This window comes from Ambystoma mexicanum, chromosome 1p (assembly GCF_040938575.1).
Source record: "Ambystoma mexicanum isolate Mex_15411 chromosome 1p, UKY_AmexF1_1, whole genome shotgun sequence".
NCBI classification, from domain to species: domain Eukaryota; kingdom Metazoa; phylum Chordata; class Amphibia; order Caudata; family Ambystomatidae; genus Ambystoma; species Ambystoma mexicanum.
In genome coordinates, this window is record NC_090921.1 from 788083670 (window position 1) to 788098741 (window position 15072).

The following is a 15072-nucleotide window of genomic DNA, read 5'->3' on the forward strand; positions in this document are numbered from 1 at the left end:
GGTAAAAAAAAAGATATGCAAGGTATTTCACAGTGGTCCAAGTCAATCAGCAACCATCTTTGGTGGAGCTCAAAAACATGTGGAGGGTCGTTGGAAATTCTACTGGAAAAATGGCGGTCAGTAATGCTACACTGTAGCAACGTTCACCGCTGGACCACAAACCAACATTTCCACAATTGTGAACATGGCCATTTGTCCACAGAGGAGGAACGGAAGAAGAAGTGGTTGATTCCTTCATCACCCACTCACAAAGCCATTGAAAAGATTGTATTTGATAAAACTATAACAAGAGATTTGAGGGGACTCACGGAATTCTGCCACACAGGAGATTTGGAGGTGTTCCACAATATGTGCCTAAAGTACAGGCCAAAACAATTGCATTTTGGCATGGAGGGCATGATAAATCGGACTCTTCTAGCGGTCTTGGCACATAACCATAATGTTGGCCGTCAACAAAGTAGGACGACCGGAACTTTAGGGACGCTTCGCTACAATAAGGCCTTCACTAAAAGAAGTAAACAATGGGTTATCAAACCAGTGTTTGAGGATATGCAATATGACTTTATTGAGAGACTTATTGTTGATGTCCTAGATAGGCACATACATGGAGTTGTGAACGAACCTGTGCAGGGGACAACTGCATTGCCACCCAACATTGCCTCTGTTCCATGTCCACCTAAAGAAGAGCTCATTGAGAAATACACATCACGGTTTAAATGATTGTAATTTGATTGTCTGTTCTCTCGAGTCTCCTCATGTCGCAGGCCCATTGAATATGTGTAGCTATGTATTGTGTAAATAAAAGTGATTGCTCTGTGAGTCCTGTGAGATGGCCTTACACTGAATGTAGCTAACTAGGAATGTGTGCTCGTTCAAAGTGAAGGTCAGCTGCTTTGATTTTTTTCTCTCGGGTGCCGGAATGGCCCACGACTCAGTATAAGGTTCTATTGTTATTTGACCTTGACAGGCCGGGACCATCCCGAAAGACTTCTTTTTGGGGGTGTGGTGCAATAACGTAAGAAACGATAATGAATATAATTTCAGAAACGAAAGCCATTTAAATGTTCGTTCATTAGAAGAAATAACGTCGGCATAGAAGGAGTGGTATTTCGGGGCTGCCCTACGCACAGACACAATGGAAAATGCAAATATAATGTAAGTAACTCTTTAGATGAGTTTATACCGCAATTTAATTACTATACAGTAGCTTTAAAGACGGGTTAAGTTGTACTTGTTCGTTCTATGTGGCATATTGTTTTGTACCGCGCACTATCTTGAGGAGAACCATCTCCTTTTACGGAAGCACCTCAAAACCTTCCTCTTTGCTTCTGCTTTCTCTCTCCCTCTCCCTCTCCCCTGCTACAACTGGTCCACTGTCTGCGACCTCGGTCCTGGGCCCTTCCACTCTCCACCTGCACTGCCTCCCTGTCAACCCCTGCACTGGGGGACTGTCTCAGTATCCTACAGCCCCCCTTGACGTATAATACCCAGTTGCAATGTCCTAGCTATGAAATAATTTCCCGACCTAATATATAAAATGAATAATTTTAATAAAGATCTGATGGTGAGACTAATTTCATTTTTTATGTTTTTAAAACAGGTACATCCTTCATTATTGTATGTGTCACGAGTACCAGACACCGGCGGATGGCTTTTACAACCGCCAGTTGCTTCTCCGCGTGAACAACGTTACCACCCTGACCATTTTATGGGACGATCGCCAAGTACAAGTATGCCCTTACGCGGTACTAACGGCTAGATGCAACATACAGACCGCTGTGGTGGCCTAGTGCCTCGTTGTTGGAACAGCCATGCGATTATCAGTGCGACCGAAGAGCTTATTTTATCGTAAACCAACACCCTGTGTACTGCACACGAACATCGCTTGCCTCAAGACGAACTATTTTGGATCGAGAGCAAAGAAAAATGCAAATCGCAGAATATTCTCTAAACATTTGATGTCCAATAAATGTACTTTGCCAAATGGACAATCTTGCCGTTTGCTTTTAAACCACAGTTTCATATTCCGAATTGTGGCGCTGTATTGTGAGATGATCTAAGACCCTGTGTACAGCAAAGGAACATGGCGTGCCTCAAAACGAACTTTTTGGAACGTGAGCAAATAAAAATGCAAATCGCTGAATATTCTCTAAACATTTGATGTCTAATAAATGTACTTTACCAAATTTACAATCTTGCGGTTTGATTTAAAAGTACAGTTTCATATTCCGAATTGTGGCGCGCTGTGTTGTGAGCTAATCTGTGTTGGTTTCCGGGTTCTGTGTGGAGTCGCGTAGAAGACGCCTGGGCGCGTTTGCCTACGCAGCACAGTCACGTCACGGATAGAGGCGGGGAATATGAATGTTTTGATAAAGTCTGTTTCAGGGGCGGGGGATTTGATTTAGTGCCGCAAAAGCAGGTGAGCCAGGGCGATGGGGGGAAATGATAGGATTATCAGAAAATGGCGGCTGATTTCGAGTGCGTTAATGGACGAAAAGTCGGGTAAGGTCCATAGGAAAGTTTTCTACGATCTACCGATTTATGCTTAAAAACACATGGCCGAACCATAGGGACAATAAAAAAAAAGTCCCGGAACTATCCTTTAACCATAATGTCCCCTCAACAAAGTCTTTTTGTTATATAACTGTGAAACCCAACCATATCTGATGTCATCCCCTTCTAAGAATTTCTTCAGATTTGTTCTATTGCTTCAAATCAATAGACTTCCCTTGCTCTCTGTTTTGGGGCCTGCACTAAAATTACCTGTGCAGAATAGATGCTGTAGAATATGTAAAATCGTATTGGAAACAGCCAAGCATTGGTGTTGCAAACTGGGAGCAACCTACATAAGAAATCTAGGAGTGTACTTTCATCATGTCCTGGATTCTATTAAAGAGAGAACATTCCGCAGACTATGTATTAATACTAGTAGTAATTGTGTACCTATTGCATTGTATCGTGCATGGCTGAATGTACACCAATACTTACATTTAGATTAGAAACATACGCTATGGGATCATGCAATAATGGACGAGTAGTAGTTTGAATTATAATATGAAATATGAATTTGTATTGTACTATGAAATAGTCCATATTTTGGTTCTATGCATATTAGATAGTATGGATTGGAATAATTATGAACTGTGATATGTTATCAATGATTTACTAATAATATTCATGAGTAAAGTTTTTAAATGAAACCCATTAATAATTTCCATATTTCAATACAGAACCTAAAGAAAGTTTTGTACACTGTCAGGCGTCACTATGACCCGTAAATTACAATGAATGAGTTAATTAAAAAAAAAACACAGTGTCCAAAACAATTTTCAGGGTGAGTTCCCTCAATGTGCTTTCAATTCTGAGAATCTAGAACAGCCGTTTGGCTGTTCTAGATTCTCAGAATTAAAAGCCGTTTGGCTGTTCTAGATTCTCAGAATTAAAAGCACATTGAGGGAACTCACCCTGAAAATTGTTTTGGACACTGTATTTTTGATTGAGTAACTCATTCATTGTCGTAATTTAAGGGTCATAGTGCCGCATGACAGCGTACAAAACTTTCTTTATTGAATATTTTGGGAGTATCAGGAGGTGCCCCCCTTGCTGTTACAAGTGACCAACTACTGACTTTTGGAGAACAGCGCACTTACAATTTGGTTACACCCCTCTGACCACTAGCTAATACAGAACCTAAACTGGATGGTTCTAGAAGACTACCTCAAGTTAGCAGCATGGAAGATTTGTAGAATCGAAGGCGGCTGCTGAGAATTCTCAGAAATGTGCTAATTCCCTTCTACCTTAGAGACCCCAAGCTCGTTTTGCTGGACTTTAGGACTTATTTCTAACCTGGAGAGAACAAGACCTTTTTCCATCTCCCTCATGTATTTTTCTGCGATTTGGAATGTGTTTCTTTTGACTTTGCCAAACTCCATAGGCATCATCTTTACATTGTGACACATATCACCTTTAGCGTAGTGGCACAGGAAGTCTCTTCGATTTCCCAAAGGTTTAAATATCTTCATTTGGTGAAACTACTGTTTCCAAGAGCAGTGAAGTGAAATTGACATTACTTACATTTTCTAACTTTCTTGACCCAGCACACACACTATCTTACAATAGAGTGTTTGAGGGGTTACTTAGTATCCGCTTTGTCGAGTTTCTCATGTAACATTTTTATGTTACCCTTTCTACAATTAATGGCTGCTGGCAGTGGTTTACATTTTCCTACCATTGTGTCTTTTTGCCTTGGGCTGCAATTGCAGCTGCAGTAAGGCACCTATGGGTGTCCATTTCGTCAAAATGGCCCTGGTCTTTTTTTGCCATTTCTTGTTAGAAAGGTCCTTCTGGAGATTTACTCTGCGTGCCAAACCAGGTCCCTTGATTTGATTTTTATTTTTTATTTATTTATTTTATTTATAAAGCGCAAAAAACCAGGCCCAGAGGCAACCGGGCGCATACTCTTAAACAGGTTACAAAAAGCAGTAGTTACAAAAATATACAGCATATATACATGTACCGAAGGGTACCATTAACAGCGTATAATACAGGGACAGAGCAGAGAGAAAATGTATATTCAGTTCTGTACCCCACATGGAGTCTGGACTGTGTCAAGGTCTCATGAGACTTGGGAGAGCAGCCATGTTTTAGCATTGTTCTTGAAGGAGTGGAATGATGGTTCAATTCTGATGTGGGCAAGGTGTTCCAGAGTTTGGAGGCCAGGACGGGGAAGCTCACCCCACCAGCTTTTTGGAGTTTGCATCTAGGCACGATGAGGCTGTGAGTTTGGGCTGCTCTGGTAGGTCGAGTGGAGGTGTGGCGTGAGAAGCGAGTGGACAGGTAAGGTGGGGCGTTATTGTTCAGACATTTGTGAGTCAAAGCTAGGGTTTTCAGGGCAATTCTCTGTTTTACCGGGAGCCAGCGTAAGTCCAATCTGACGGAGGAGATATGAGAGCGTCTCGGGATGTTTAAGGCTGCCCTTAAGGCATTCTTTTGTACAGTTTGCAATTTATTAAGGTTAGATTGACTGGTCCCTAGGTAGAGAGCACTACAGTAGTCGATTTTGGCCATAACAAGAGTTCTGGCGAGTGTGATACAGTTGGTTGAGTTTAGGAAGGGTCTAGAGGCAGTGATAAGTTTGCAGGTATAGGCCGAAGCTGACCTAACTGCATTTATTTGTCTGTTCAGAGAAAGCGAGGAGTCAAGATAGACCCCTAGCGTCTTACTATCTTTGTAGACTTTAATGTCATTGCCGTCAATAATGAAGGACTTGTAGGTTTGGTCTAGTTTGTTGAGCCGATGATTTGATCCTAAAAGTAAGAGCTCAGTCTTATCATTGTTAAGGCAAATGATACCTTGTTTGGTATGTCTTTGGCGGGATTCATTGGTGAAGTCCACCTCTGGCTCCAGCATGTCTGGCAGGGCAGGAAGTGAGGGAAGTGTCCGAAATTCCCTTTGCATAATCCCCTTGGTTACAGGAATGCACCAAAAGGTGGTTGGTTGGCTGTCCGTCCTTGGACAGCCAACCTACGAATGAATGGGAGAAACCTGCATAAAAGGTGAGGCTTATGGTTTGGAAGGCAGAGTCGACCACTGGACGAAGGAATCCAAAGAAGAACTTGGATGAGACGCTTGCTGCAACTCATGGACCGTTGGATTCCCCGGTGAAGCCCTGATGCATTGCTGAAGCTCTAAATTCGCCTCGACTAGAGAAGCCCTGCAACGGACGACTTCTCCCCTTGGGTTAGTGGGTCCAATCAACCCCAAAGAAAACTCATTTGGATATCCTCTCTGAGCTGGCTGTACTTTCATTGCTGCTGCAGGAACAGATTACCTGGGAGGGGAACACCAGAACCAAATGCCTTGTTTTTAAGTCGGACCCGAGCTACAGGAAGATCCTCCGGACTCCCATGAAGCAGGACTGATCAAGCCTGAGCCACCTCAACAGAGTGCTGGAACCCAGGTGCAAGGAAAGTCCATAAAGGTAACCGAGAACCACGGTGGTGCTAATTGCAAAAGCTGCTAGAAGATGAAACCGTGAAGTGCCGCTGATCTGACGTTTGCCCATTGCTGCCGCTGACCTTCAATTCGTAGTGCAGGAGTCCCCAGACGTCCTCCCTCTTGTCCGCACGACTGAGGCCCAGAAACAACAGGATCTGCAGAACTACACAGGAACAGAAGCCAGCTGAAACCACTTTCTTCGAACCAAAAGTACTGTAAAACTAAGGGGACTTGCACCTTGTTGTGTAGCTTTGCTAGCTCTCAGTTGAGACTTACCTTGGTTGCTTTTTGCAGATTTGCTTGCAGCTTTCCCCCCCTCACACACCTCCCAGTTTGTGGCCTGACAGTGGTTTCATTTTCTACAAAGACTTCTAAAACATTGTGCAAGACTTTCTTTTTTCTTACCTGCAAGAAGTGCTTCAGCTCACCTAGAATTTTGTTCAATGAACATTGGCTGTCTTGGCTCCCTGAAAGACTTGTCTTACCATTGACTCTCTGCTTTACCTTTCCCCCAGGAAAGAGTTAATTTACTTTGTATTGGCGGGTTCAAAAAGTACTTACCTGCTTAAGAATATTTATTAACCATTGTTTTATTCCCTCATCTTTTTCAGTATTGCTCTAAATGTGCTAGTGATATATCAATGTCCACAGTGTCCGGGTTATTTAAGTCACCTCAGGGTGTGTGCCATCCCAAATGGGCATCTACTGATTGATTGAAACTGAGAGTGTGTATTTTTGAAGTATAGTATTGTGTTACATATTTTGCTCCCCTCTAAAGAAGGTTTATTCAACTGACTGTTAAATTAATAAATAATTGTTTAATCAAGAAACATTGAGTGTAAGTGTTTATTTGGATACTTGTCACTGAATTTCTGTGTAATAACCCTACAGCTCACATTGACCCCTCTTGAGATAGGCCTGGCTGCTCAGTCACTAACAACTTGTGTAGCACATGCTTATACCAAAGGTTGGGTTAACTACTGCCAAGAGGACAAGGTTGGTGCAGTCTCCCACAGGGTACTGCATACAATCTTGCCTTACAGTGGCCATAACTTTGGAGGAGGCTTGTGGTTTCATCCATAGTTCCTTGGCTCCAAGCACAGCAACACTTTACAAATCAGCTTTGAGCAGCTGAGGTAGCTGGTGCCTAGAAAGATGGAGGTCTTGATTCAGGGACAACAGAGATCTTGCCACCCAGGGCATGTAGGAGACCAAATCTATACAAGTTGGCTATTTAATCGGGCCATTCAGGGCAAAACAACATAGCAGTAGGGGAGCATGCTTTTGTTAAGACTGATAACATGTGTCGGTCTGTTGAGGCTTCCAGTCTCAGTATTTAGACAATGGGAATAGGTTATGTTATTTGGCATTTATATAGCGCTCTATATATCATTGGTATGACCTCAAAGCGCTGGTAGGTTGAACGCCCTCTGGGACCGCAGTCCAGGTCAGTAGAGAGAGTTAGTGTCGTAGGGTGCATGGGTGCACCAGTTATGTGTGCAGCTGATGTAATAGCCTGATGGTAGCTGCATCCTAGCATTAGGTGTGGTGGTGGAGATATCAGTTGAATGTGTGCAGTCTGGTGGGTGGACACTGACTGGGGTCTGGCTGCGTTAGGCCTGTAGGAAGCTTATGTGAGCAGCTAGGTTTGTCATGGGATATATTTGCGTTTTATTTGAGTGATGAGGTGTTCATGGGGTAGTGTTCGTATGTGAGCAGCTAGGCCGAATTTATCGAGGGATATAGCTGTACTCTAATTGTGTGATGGTGTAGAGTAGAGAGTAAGTGTAGTGATACGATGCGATATGATTCATCCACAAAGCGCATGTGCGCAGTGCGCTTAGAGTGCTAGGTGACAAGAGGGGGAATGAGGGAGAACGAGGGAGAACACAGAGACACTCTTGCAGACCAAGCGCAGCATGAATATGAAGACTACCCATAGCACATGGTCTGGAGAACCCAGACCGTGCATGTGCTAAGGCACGGATAGGAGTGCATGCCTGGGAATGGTAAGTGGGGACATCACATCATATGGCAAACAGCAGGCATGAAGGGCAGGAAGTATAGAGAGAAATCACGAGGCCAGAGGGGTTGCAGGTATACAGCGACATCAGGGGACAAGATGCGCAGGGCACAGGGCAACTACATGAGACACTACAGGATCATCGGGTACACTGCAGGATCTTAGGGGTCCAGGTGGTGAAGATATCAGTTGAATGTGTGCAGTCTGGTGGGTGGACATTCAGACTGGGTTCTGGCTGCGTTAGGCTTGTAGGACGCTTGTGTGCAGCTAGGCCGGTTTGTTTGCCATCCGATACAGCTGCGTTTTATTAGAGTGATGTGTTCATGGGGTAGTGATACAGCTGTGTTTTATTAGAGTGATGTGTTCATGGGGTAGTGTTTGTATGTGAGCAGCTAGGCAATACAGAGTGATATATAACATCACCACAGGGACAGGAGGGCAGCGGTACATAGGGACACACGGGGCACACAGTGACAGAGGGTTGGGTTTACAGTACAGGGGGGCCAGAGGGATACATAGCAACATCAAGGGGAACAGGGAAGGCACAGTACGCTGACACACAGGCACAATTTGTCACACAGCGACATCACAGGGACCAGAGGGGCGGGCAATACTAAGGGATATATAGCTGCATCATGGGAACAGGAGGGCAGGGGTACAGATCAACACACGGGCACAGAGAGGTAGAGGGCTGGGATACATAGTGACAGGACAGTGACAGTGACAGGGTAGAGGGATACATAGCTACATCATGGGAACAGGGAAGCAGGGTACACCACGATACACAGGCACAGTGGAGCATACAGCGACATCATGCGGACTACCGGGGAAGGCAATACAGAGGGATACATAGCAACCTCACAGGGACAGGGGTACACAGCAACATACGGTTGTCTATATAAAAAGTTAAACATATTCCAGAGCTGGCTAGATAAAGACCTGTCCAAGAAAACCTCGTCAGCTGGATAGATATGCTGTGCTGCCTCATATGTTGTAAGAGAGCATCGGATGTGAAGGCATTGGTCATGAGGAACATATGTTTCTACCCATTAAGCCTTACCGTTCATATTTGCAGATGTACGAATATTGGGATTACAACAACGTTCTACACAGACTTTCCTGACCAACCAAAGCCGTAAGTCAGTCAATGCATCAACAAAACGAGGTCTGATGTCTGCCTATCAAAGAAACACTGATAATCGGTCTCAGTTTAAAACACACAATGCAATCTCTTGCACCACCTAAGAAAGATGGGTCAAACGGATTATGGACCACAGCCACACAGAGGTTCAGTGCTTCTATAACTTAAGGAATCACGGCCCGCAAACCCTTCACTGAAGGTGCTATCTTGGAAGATATTATGACAGGAGTGGACTGGTCCAGAAAGTCTGTCCACGAGTTTCTACTTGAAGCAAACAGATCAAGTGGCTCAGATTGCCATAAACAAGAATGCAAGCCACCATACAAATCACATTTTCCATACTAATATTTAGGAAAGTCGCGACTCATTTAAAAGACACGGATGCATATATTATCCCATCCTAGAATGGCTTTGGGCTGAAGGAAATTGCACTAGTAGTTACTGGGGATGTGCCAGTGCATTAAGCAACGCGCATAGAACTGATTGATGATTACATGCATCATGAATGAGCTATTGCCAATCGGCTGTACAAAACGCATGCGTTACGGGTAGAATTGCCACCCGACGATTACTTGGGGTCACTTGGCTATTTCTTTCAGATACTGCAGACAAGACTGACTAGAGGAAGGGGGTTGGCCAGAGAAAGTTTCAACGTGCATCAAAGCGAAATCTTGGGTTCTTCGTTCAGAGTTTTGGGACGGGCACCGGGTTTGCAAGTTTTATTCTTGGAGATGGAGTAATTGCACACACACAAATAAAAACATAAAAAAGAACAAGAAGAATAAGAAGGACGACGACAAAGTGTTCCTGGAAGAATACGTTCTGAGTTGAAATGGACCGACAGTGAAAAGAAAACAATCATAAATCACGATATAAACAGCATTACATTATTTTCCCGAGTTCCTTGGAAAAAATAAATAAATATACATACATAAGGTTTTAGATCGATCTTTAACAGAAGTCTTAATTTCTGAGCATTAGGGTGATGCATCTGTATTGTGCAGCACCCCTCGTGTTGGTACCCATACAGTACTCGCTGGGGTGCTCCTCCAACCACACTGTTTTCCCACTCGGTGCGCCACTTCTCAAATGATCACCCAAAGGTAAAGACCACGTTCCTAAACAGCACACTACTGTCCTGTACCTTCTAAAGAGATATCACTGATGCTGCCCTCCCGCAATTGCTCATCAACCAGCAAGGTTCCCTTCGCCACACACTGTCGCATTGTGCTTTATCTTTTATCTCTCCCAGTTTTGCAGCGCTACCTTACCAAACTCCCATAAGCCATCACCAGCACAACGTTAACCCCGGATAGCCAGTTGCTGCTGCCCGTCGCCATATCCTAGATTAGCGGAGACCCTCAAACAGCTTCAATACTTCCGGGATCTACAGTCCGCCACCAAGTCAGACAGTTACCCGGAAGAAACTCTGGACACCACAGTCACGTGCGTGATACATTTGCACGTAAACGTAAAGTGGGGAGAGGGGGTTTGGGTTTCTTTGCATCCAAAGACATAGAAGGAGGACTATACTATTGTAACGGGGAGCATGCAACATCTAAAGATACTGCCTTCTTGGAACGGAATCTTGAAAAGTTAATTGGAGTACATTTTTGAAGGGAAAGAAAACTAACATTTGAAAATCATGAACACACATTTTAAACTATATTTTTCATTATTTATATTGTATGTCTTGGGGGAAGATTTGTTTCTATATAATTAACTCACTGCAAGATTTTTTCAAACTGATTAAGGCATTATCCAATTTTTTTGTTCACATAAAGCTTACACATTTAAATTAAACAATATATTTTATTGTTGATTTCTTTCCCAAATATATACAATATTCAATCATAGAGCGTTGAAAAATAACGTTATTTACTAACGCTGCAGAAGAATAACACCATACAAAAATGGCAGACCTCTGGGGTACACACGGCAAACTTGTGGCCATCTTTCCTAGTCACGTGCCGCGGGTCTCGTCTCTGTCTTTGCCTCTTTCAGTGTCACGTGCCAGGATTGGCGGGGTGTCAGTGTGGAAGAGGCTCAGGTAATGTCAGGAGTGCCGGTGGCTTCTATTGTTTGCTATTACGAGGGAGGCGGGCGCGAGATCGAAAAGGCCTGCGGGGCTTTGTAGCGAGGCTTGAAGCCACCAGGGGCTAGGCATCCCTTATCTCGAGGCTGAGTTCCCAGTGCGCTCGACCGGCTGAGACTCGCGCCTGAGGCCTAGCGGTCCGTACGGTATCGAATCCTCGGACTAGACTGCCGCGCTGGTCTGGTGGAAGAGTAGGTTACAAGATCAGTGGTCACGTGTGTTATGCATCGGTTTGCTGATGTGTAGTCTGCGAGAGGAGTGCTCTGTGGCAGGGTTTGAGACATCTCGGAGTGGTGATGTATTTCCGTAGCTTGGACTGGGAGCGATGTGTGTATGCTACTGGGCTTTGCACGGGCACATGGAAGGTGGCTGAAGTGAACTGATCGCTCTGGACTCCGTATTTTGTATGTTTGGCCACTGGCATGATCTACTGACGGGTGTTGCGATGTGGGTCTTTATCCCAACGGAACATGCAGGGTAACATGTATTCCTTGTTAACATCCAGGGACGTTTCTTGTGTGTGAGGCATTTGTGTATTGTGTGCCTTTATAACTTCTTGGGTGAAACGTTATGGCGTTTGACAGTAACTTGTTCGTAGATTATATTGCTATTGCGGTCCTTCGTATTGTTTGCATGTCAGAGATGGGCTGAAGTTAATACTAGATATTGTGCTGTTCACCTTTTGATTCATAACCATTGAAGGATGCTCGTTATAAAAGGCAATTTTCAGTAGGAAATTATTTTTCTATCTCTTCTATACAAAAGCTGCATTATTTCCATTAGCATGGAATATAATGCTAAACAAAATGTTAGATAATCATAGTCTTAACTACTTTATGCAGAAAAGTATAGTAGATGGAGTATATAAGATGTGTGTGTGTGTGTGTGTGTGTGTGTGTTTTTTTAAAAACATTTTTTACTTTGAAAGGTGGTTCCTTATGATTTTTTTTTTTCTGGAGGTAGGGAGCGGGAAGTGGCACAAACCACCAAACGGGAGGGACAGGTGGACAGAGGAAGATGTTGGGCCTGGTCTTAAATCTAAGGTAGGGGGCAGTGCTTCGCATGTTCCTTCACATCAGCCTCAAAGGCACTTCGAAGCTGCCCCCCATTGCAGAGGATTACATTGCAGTACAGAGGACTGCTGTCCATTAAAGGAAAGGATCAACTGCCTCTTATATGACCTGCAGGAGGAATCCTCTGCCCAACTGTGGTGGATTGTGTGGTTGCAGGAGCAGTTGATGAAGGAGCGGGGTATAGGCGGTAAAAATCTGATTTCCAGATGTCCGCGATGCACGGACAGCGGTCATCGGTGCACGGGTCCTCTCGTGTAATGTTCGTGAGCCTCTGGGATGTTGTCACGTGTCTGTGAACATTAGAGATGAGATAAAGGCATAAAAAGTTGTAAACAGTTTAGAAGTATTAAGAATGTTCCTAGCAGGTGGGAAATGGTAAAATTTCACCTTCAAACTTACTAGATTGTCCAAAAATGTGGTTTAAAAATGTCTGCAGAGCACGGACACCGGTTGCAGACATGTCATTACACCGCACAAAGTTCGTGACTGTCTGCGACGACAGGAGGATGTACGCGCACCGTTGTGCATATGCGTGGCGCCTTCCACGATGGAGTGTGGCGTTCGCAAACTAATTATAAGTGCACCATGCGGGAACGGACATTTCCGAAGTAGGCTGGACGTGCACAAATGTCAGACACCTGAGTGACGTCACAGTATGCGGACACGTACATTTGTGAAGTGCTCACAGACTATTGGCATTTTACACTTATATACATAATATGAACAATACGGATGAAGAATCACAGTGGGAAACATGTGTACTTAGGGGTTGTAGATTGTCATGGCCGGGTGAAGCAGGGAGATAAGTTTCGTAAAAATGTCTGTAATTTATATTTTCTTAAATTTAATCAGGTGATTGCTGGGGGGGAAAAAGGCGACCGATACGAGTAGGGCAGTGATTATTTGCATGATTTTTAACATATGCGCTTATCCCTGCACTTGCCACAAGCTGGCCGCACTTTTTCCCTATTATTTTATTTATTAAATGTATCTATTACTGATGATCCTATGTACTGCCCCCTCCCCTGCACTTGTGCAATCTCAATGTCGCTTGGCCTAGTAAGAAAGTTTCTGTGTTCCCTCTCCCCCCCCCCCCCTTGCCTCGTCGCGCCTTGAAACACTTGTGTATGGGCGCATTATAAATGCCATATCATATGTCAAAATCTTTAAATAGATCACTAAATTCTCATATTTGTAAAGATAAATTGATGATTTGATTTTGTAGATTTGGTAATTGGAGTTCTTTGTAGTAATTTTATTTTTATAATACTCTTAATACCGGGGACCAGTTAATAAGCGCGAGCCTGCAATTCAAACATGTGTTGTCTTGCTTCCAAGACAAACTCGTTGCCCCTGAGCTATCCACCCCGGACTCTTCCTACCTTCTTCTACTTTATACAGTATTAAAAAGTGAGAAATATTAATGTTCAAAAAGTTATGTTTAAATTGGATTGTTTGTGTGCTTAATTAACATATACTGTTTACCGTTAGTGATTTGTTCATCATTCATATCTTCTTTGTGGAAGCACTCCTCCAGCCACTAAAGTGTGCTTGCCATTTCTGTCACAATATAGAATAGTCCTATTTGTTTATGAATAATGTTTATATAATTGTTACAATACAAAGAAATAGTTTACTGTTTTGTGAGATTGTTTTGCACAGTGTGATTCCTGTGTGTGGGTGAAGAGTTGGAGTGAACTGACATGAGGTGTACCATTATGCTTTGTGTTTGGTATACTCCATAATATTGTGTGCTGAATCACAAACTCATTTTTAAATTTGAAAATGTTTTTTTGTATATAGATGTATATTTTGGGTGTACTAAATATTGGTAATGTTGATTTCTGTATAATTATCATTAGAAGGGTAAGAAAAATGGTTGTCCCTTGTGCTTTTGGATTATCTTGATGCTACCTGGTCCCAGAGAGGTCTGCTGACCTCGATAATGTCTGCAGACATTAGAGCTGCTACTTGGGAGGAGGAGGAGGAGGGGGTGATTTCTATGTGTAAACATTGAAAATGGATATTGGTAACTTCTAGGAAATTGGGGTGCAAAACTTGAGAGGATATTATGGTTAGAAGTTAAATTGTAAACCCCCAAGAAATCTGCTAGTTATGGTTTGCTATGCAACCATAACTAGCACCACCGCAATGCACTGCTAAGACTAACAACCAGGACATCAAAGATGGCATCATCGAGGACCTCGATGACCTACAAGCCCTTCAACATGGCGATTAGGCACAGATCTTGGCAACAGTTAACCATCTGCTGACCTACCTTTCCAGGTTGGCATCTCCGTTTTCCCTATGTTGTTGCCCGTTGTCCTCTGGTGTCCTTTCCTTAATCTCAATGACTCTGGCCCCCACTTTTCTTACAATAACATTTTTAACCTTCATTCCCCCTTTTGCTCCATCCTTAAACTTCAACTCGATCCACTTCTTTTACCTCACCCTCTTGTACTCATATTGCTAAGTCAACAACTCTTTACACTCTTCCCTCCTCCTGTTCAATTGCCCATTTTGTGCCCCTCATCACTTTCCATTGTCCTGTCGTGCATTTAAACTAGACCACCTTGATTTGCCTTTGAGCCTCTGTCAGACATGACAAGGAGCTGTGGTTAGTGTCTTGCTTAATGTCTTGCTTGTAATTGTGGCATGGGGGGGGTCTGCATTTGGGCAACGTAAATATAGAGGCCAAGATGACTTCAAAGAAAGCGATCTTGGAAGTTGCACTTTCTTGCAA

General features: G+C 43.5%; 2 protein-coding genes across 16 annotated transcripts in view; one reads left to right on the forward strand and one right to left on the reverse strand.

Annotated features, from left to right (window-relative positions):
• The window catches only part of C1PH1orf43 (chromosome 1p C1orf43 homolog), a 203599-nt gene extending 192965 nt beyond the window's left edge, over positions 1 to 10634 (reverse strand). The window contains exon 1 of one of the 4 annotated variants that reach the window (XM_069651745.1): positions 10433 to 10634. Coding sequence is in view for 2 of the 4 variants with exons in the window: in XM_069651735.1 (XP_069507836.1) it covers positions 10433 to 10501 (69 nt within the window). In the remaining 2 variants the exon portion in view is untranslated. The remainder of the gene's footprint in view (positions 1 to 10432) is intronic. The other 3 variants (XM_069651735.1, XM_069651720.1, XM_069651728.1) reach the window with 3 other exon arrangements.
• Positions 10635 to 11119: 485 nt separating this feature from the next.
• UBAP2L (ubiquitin associated protein 2 like) overlaps positions 11120 to 15072 on the forward strand; it is a 1950223-nt gene continuing 1946270 nt past the window's right edge. For all 12 annotated transcript variants that reach the window (XR_011304365.1, XR_011304368.1, XM_069651771.1 and 9 more), the window contains exon 1: positions 11120 to 11211. The gene's annotated coding sequence lies outside the window, so the exon portion shown is untranslated. The remainder of the gene's footprint in view (positions 11212 to 15072) is intronic.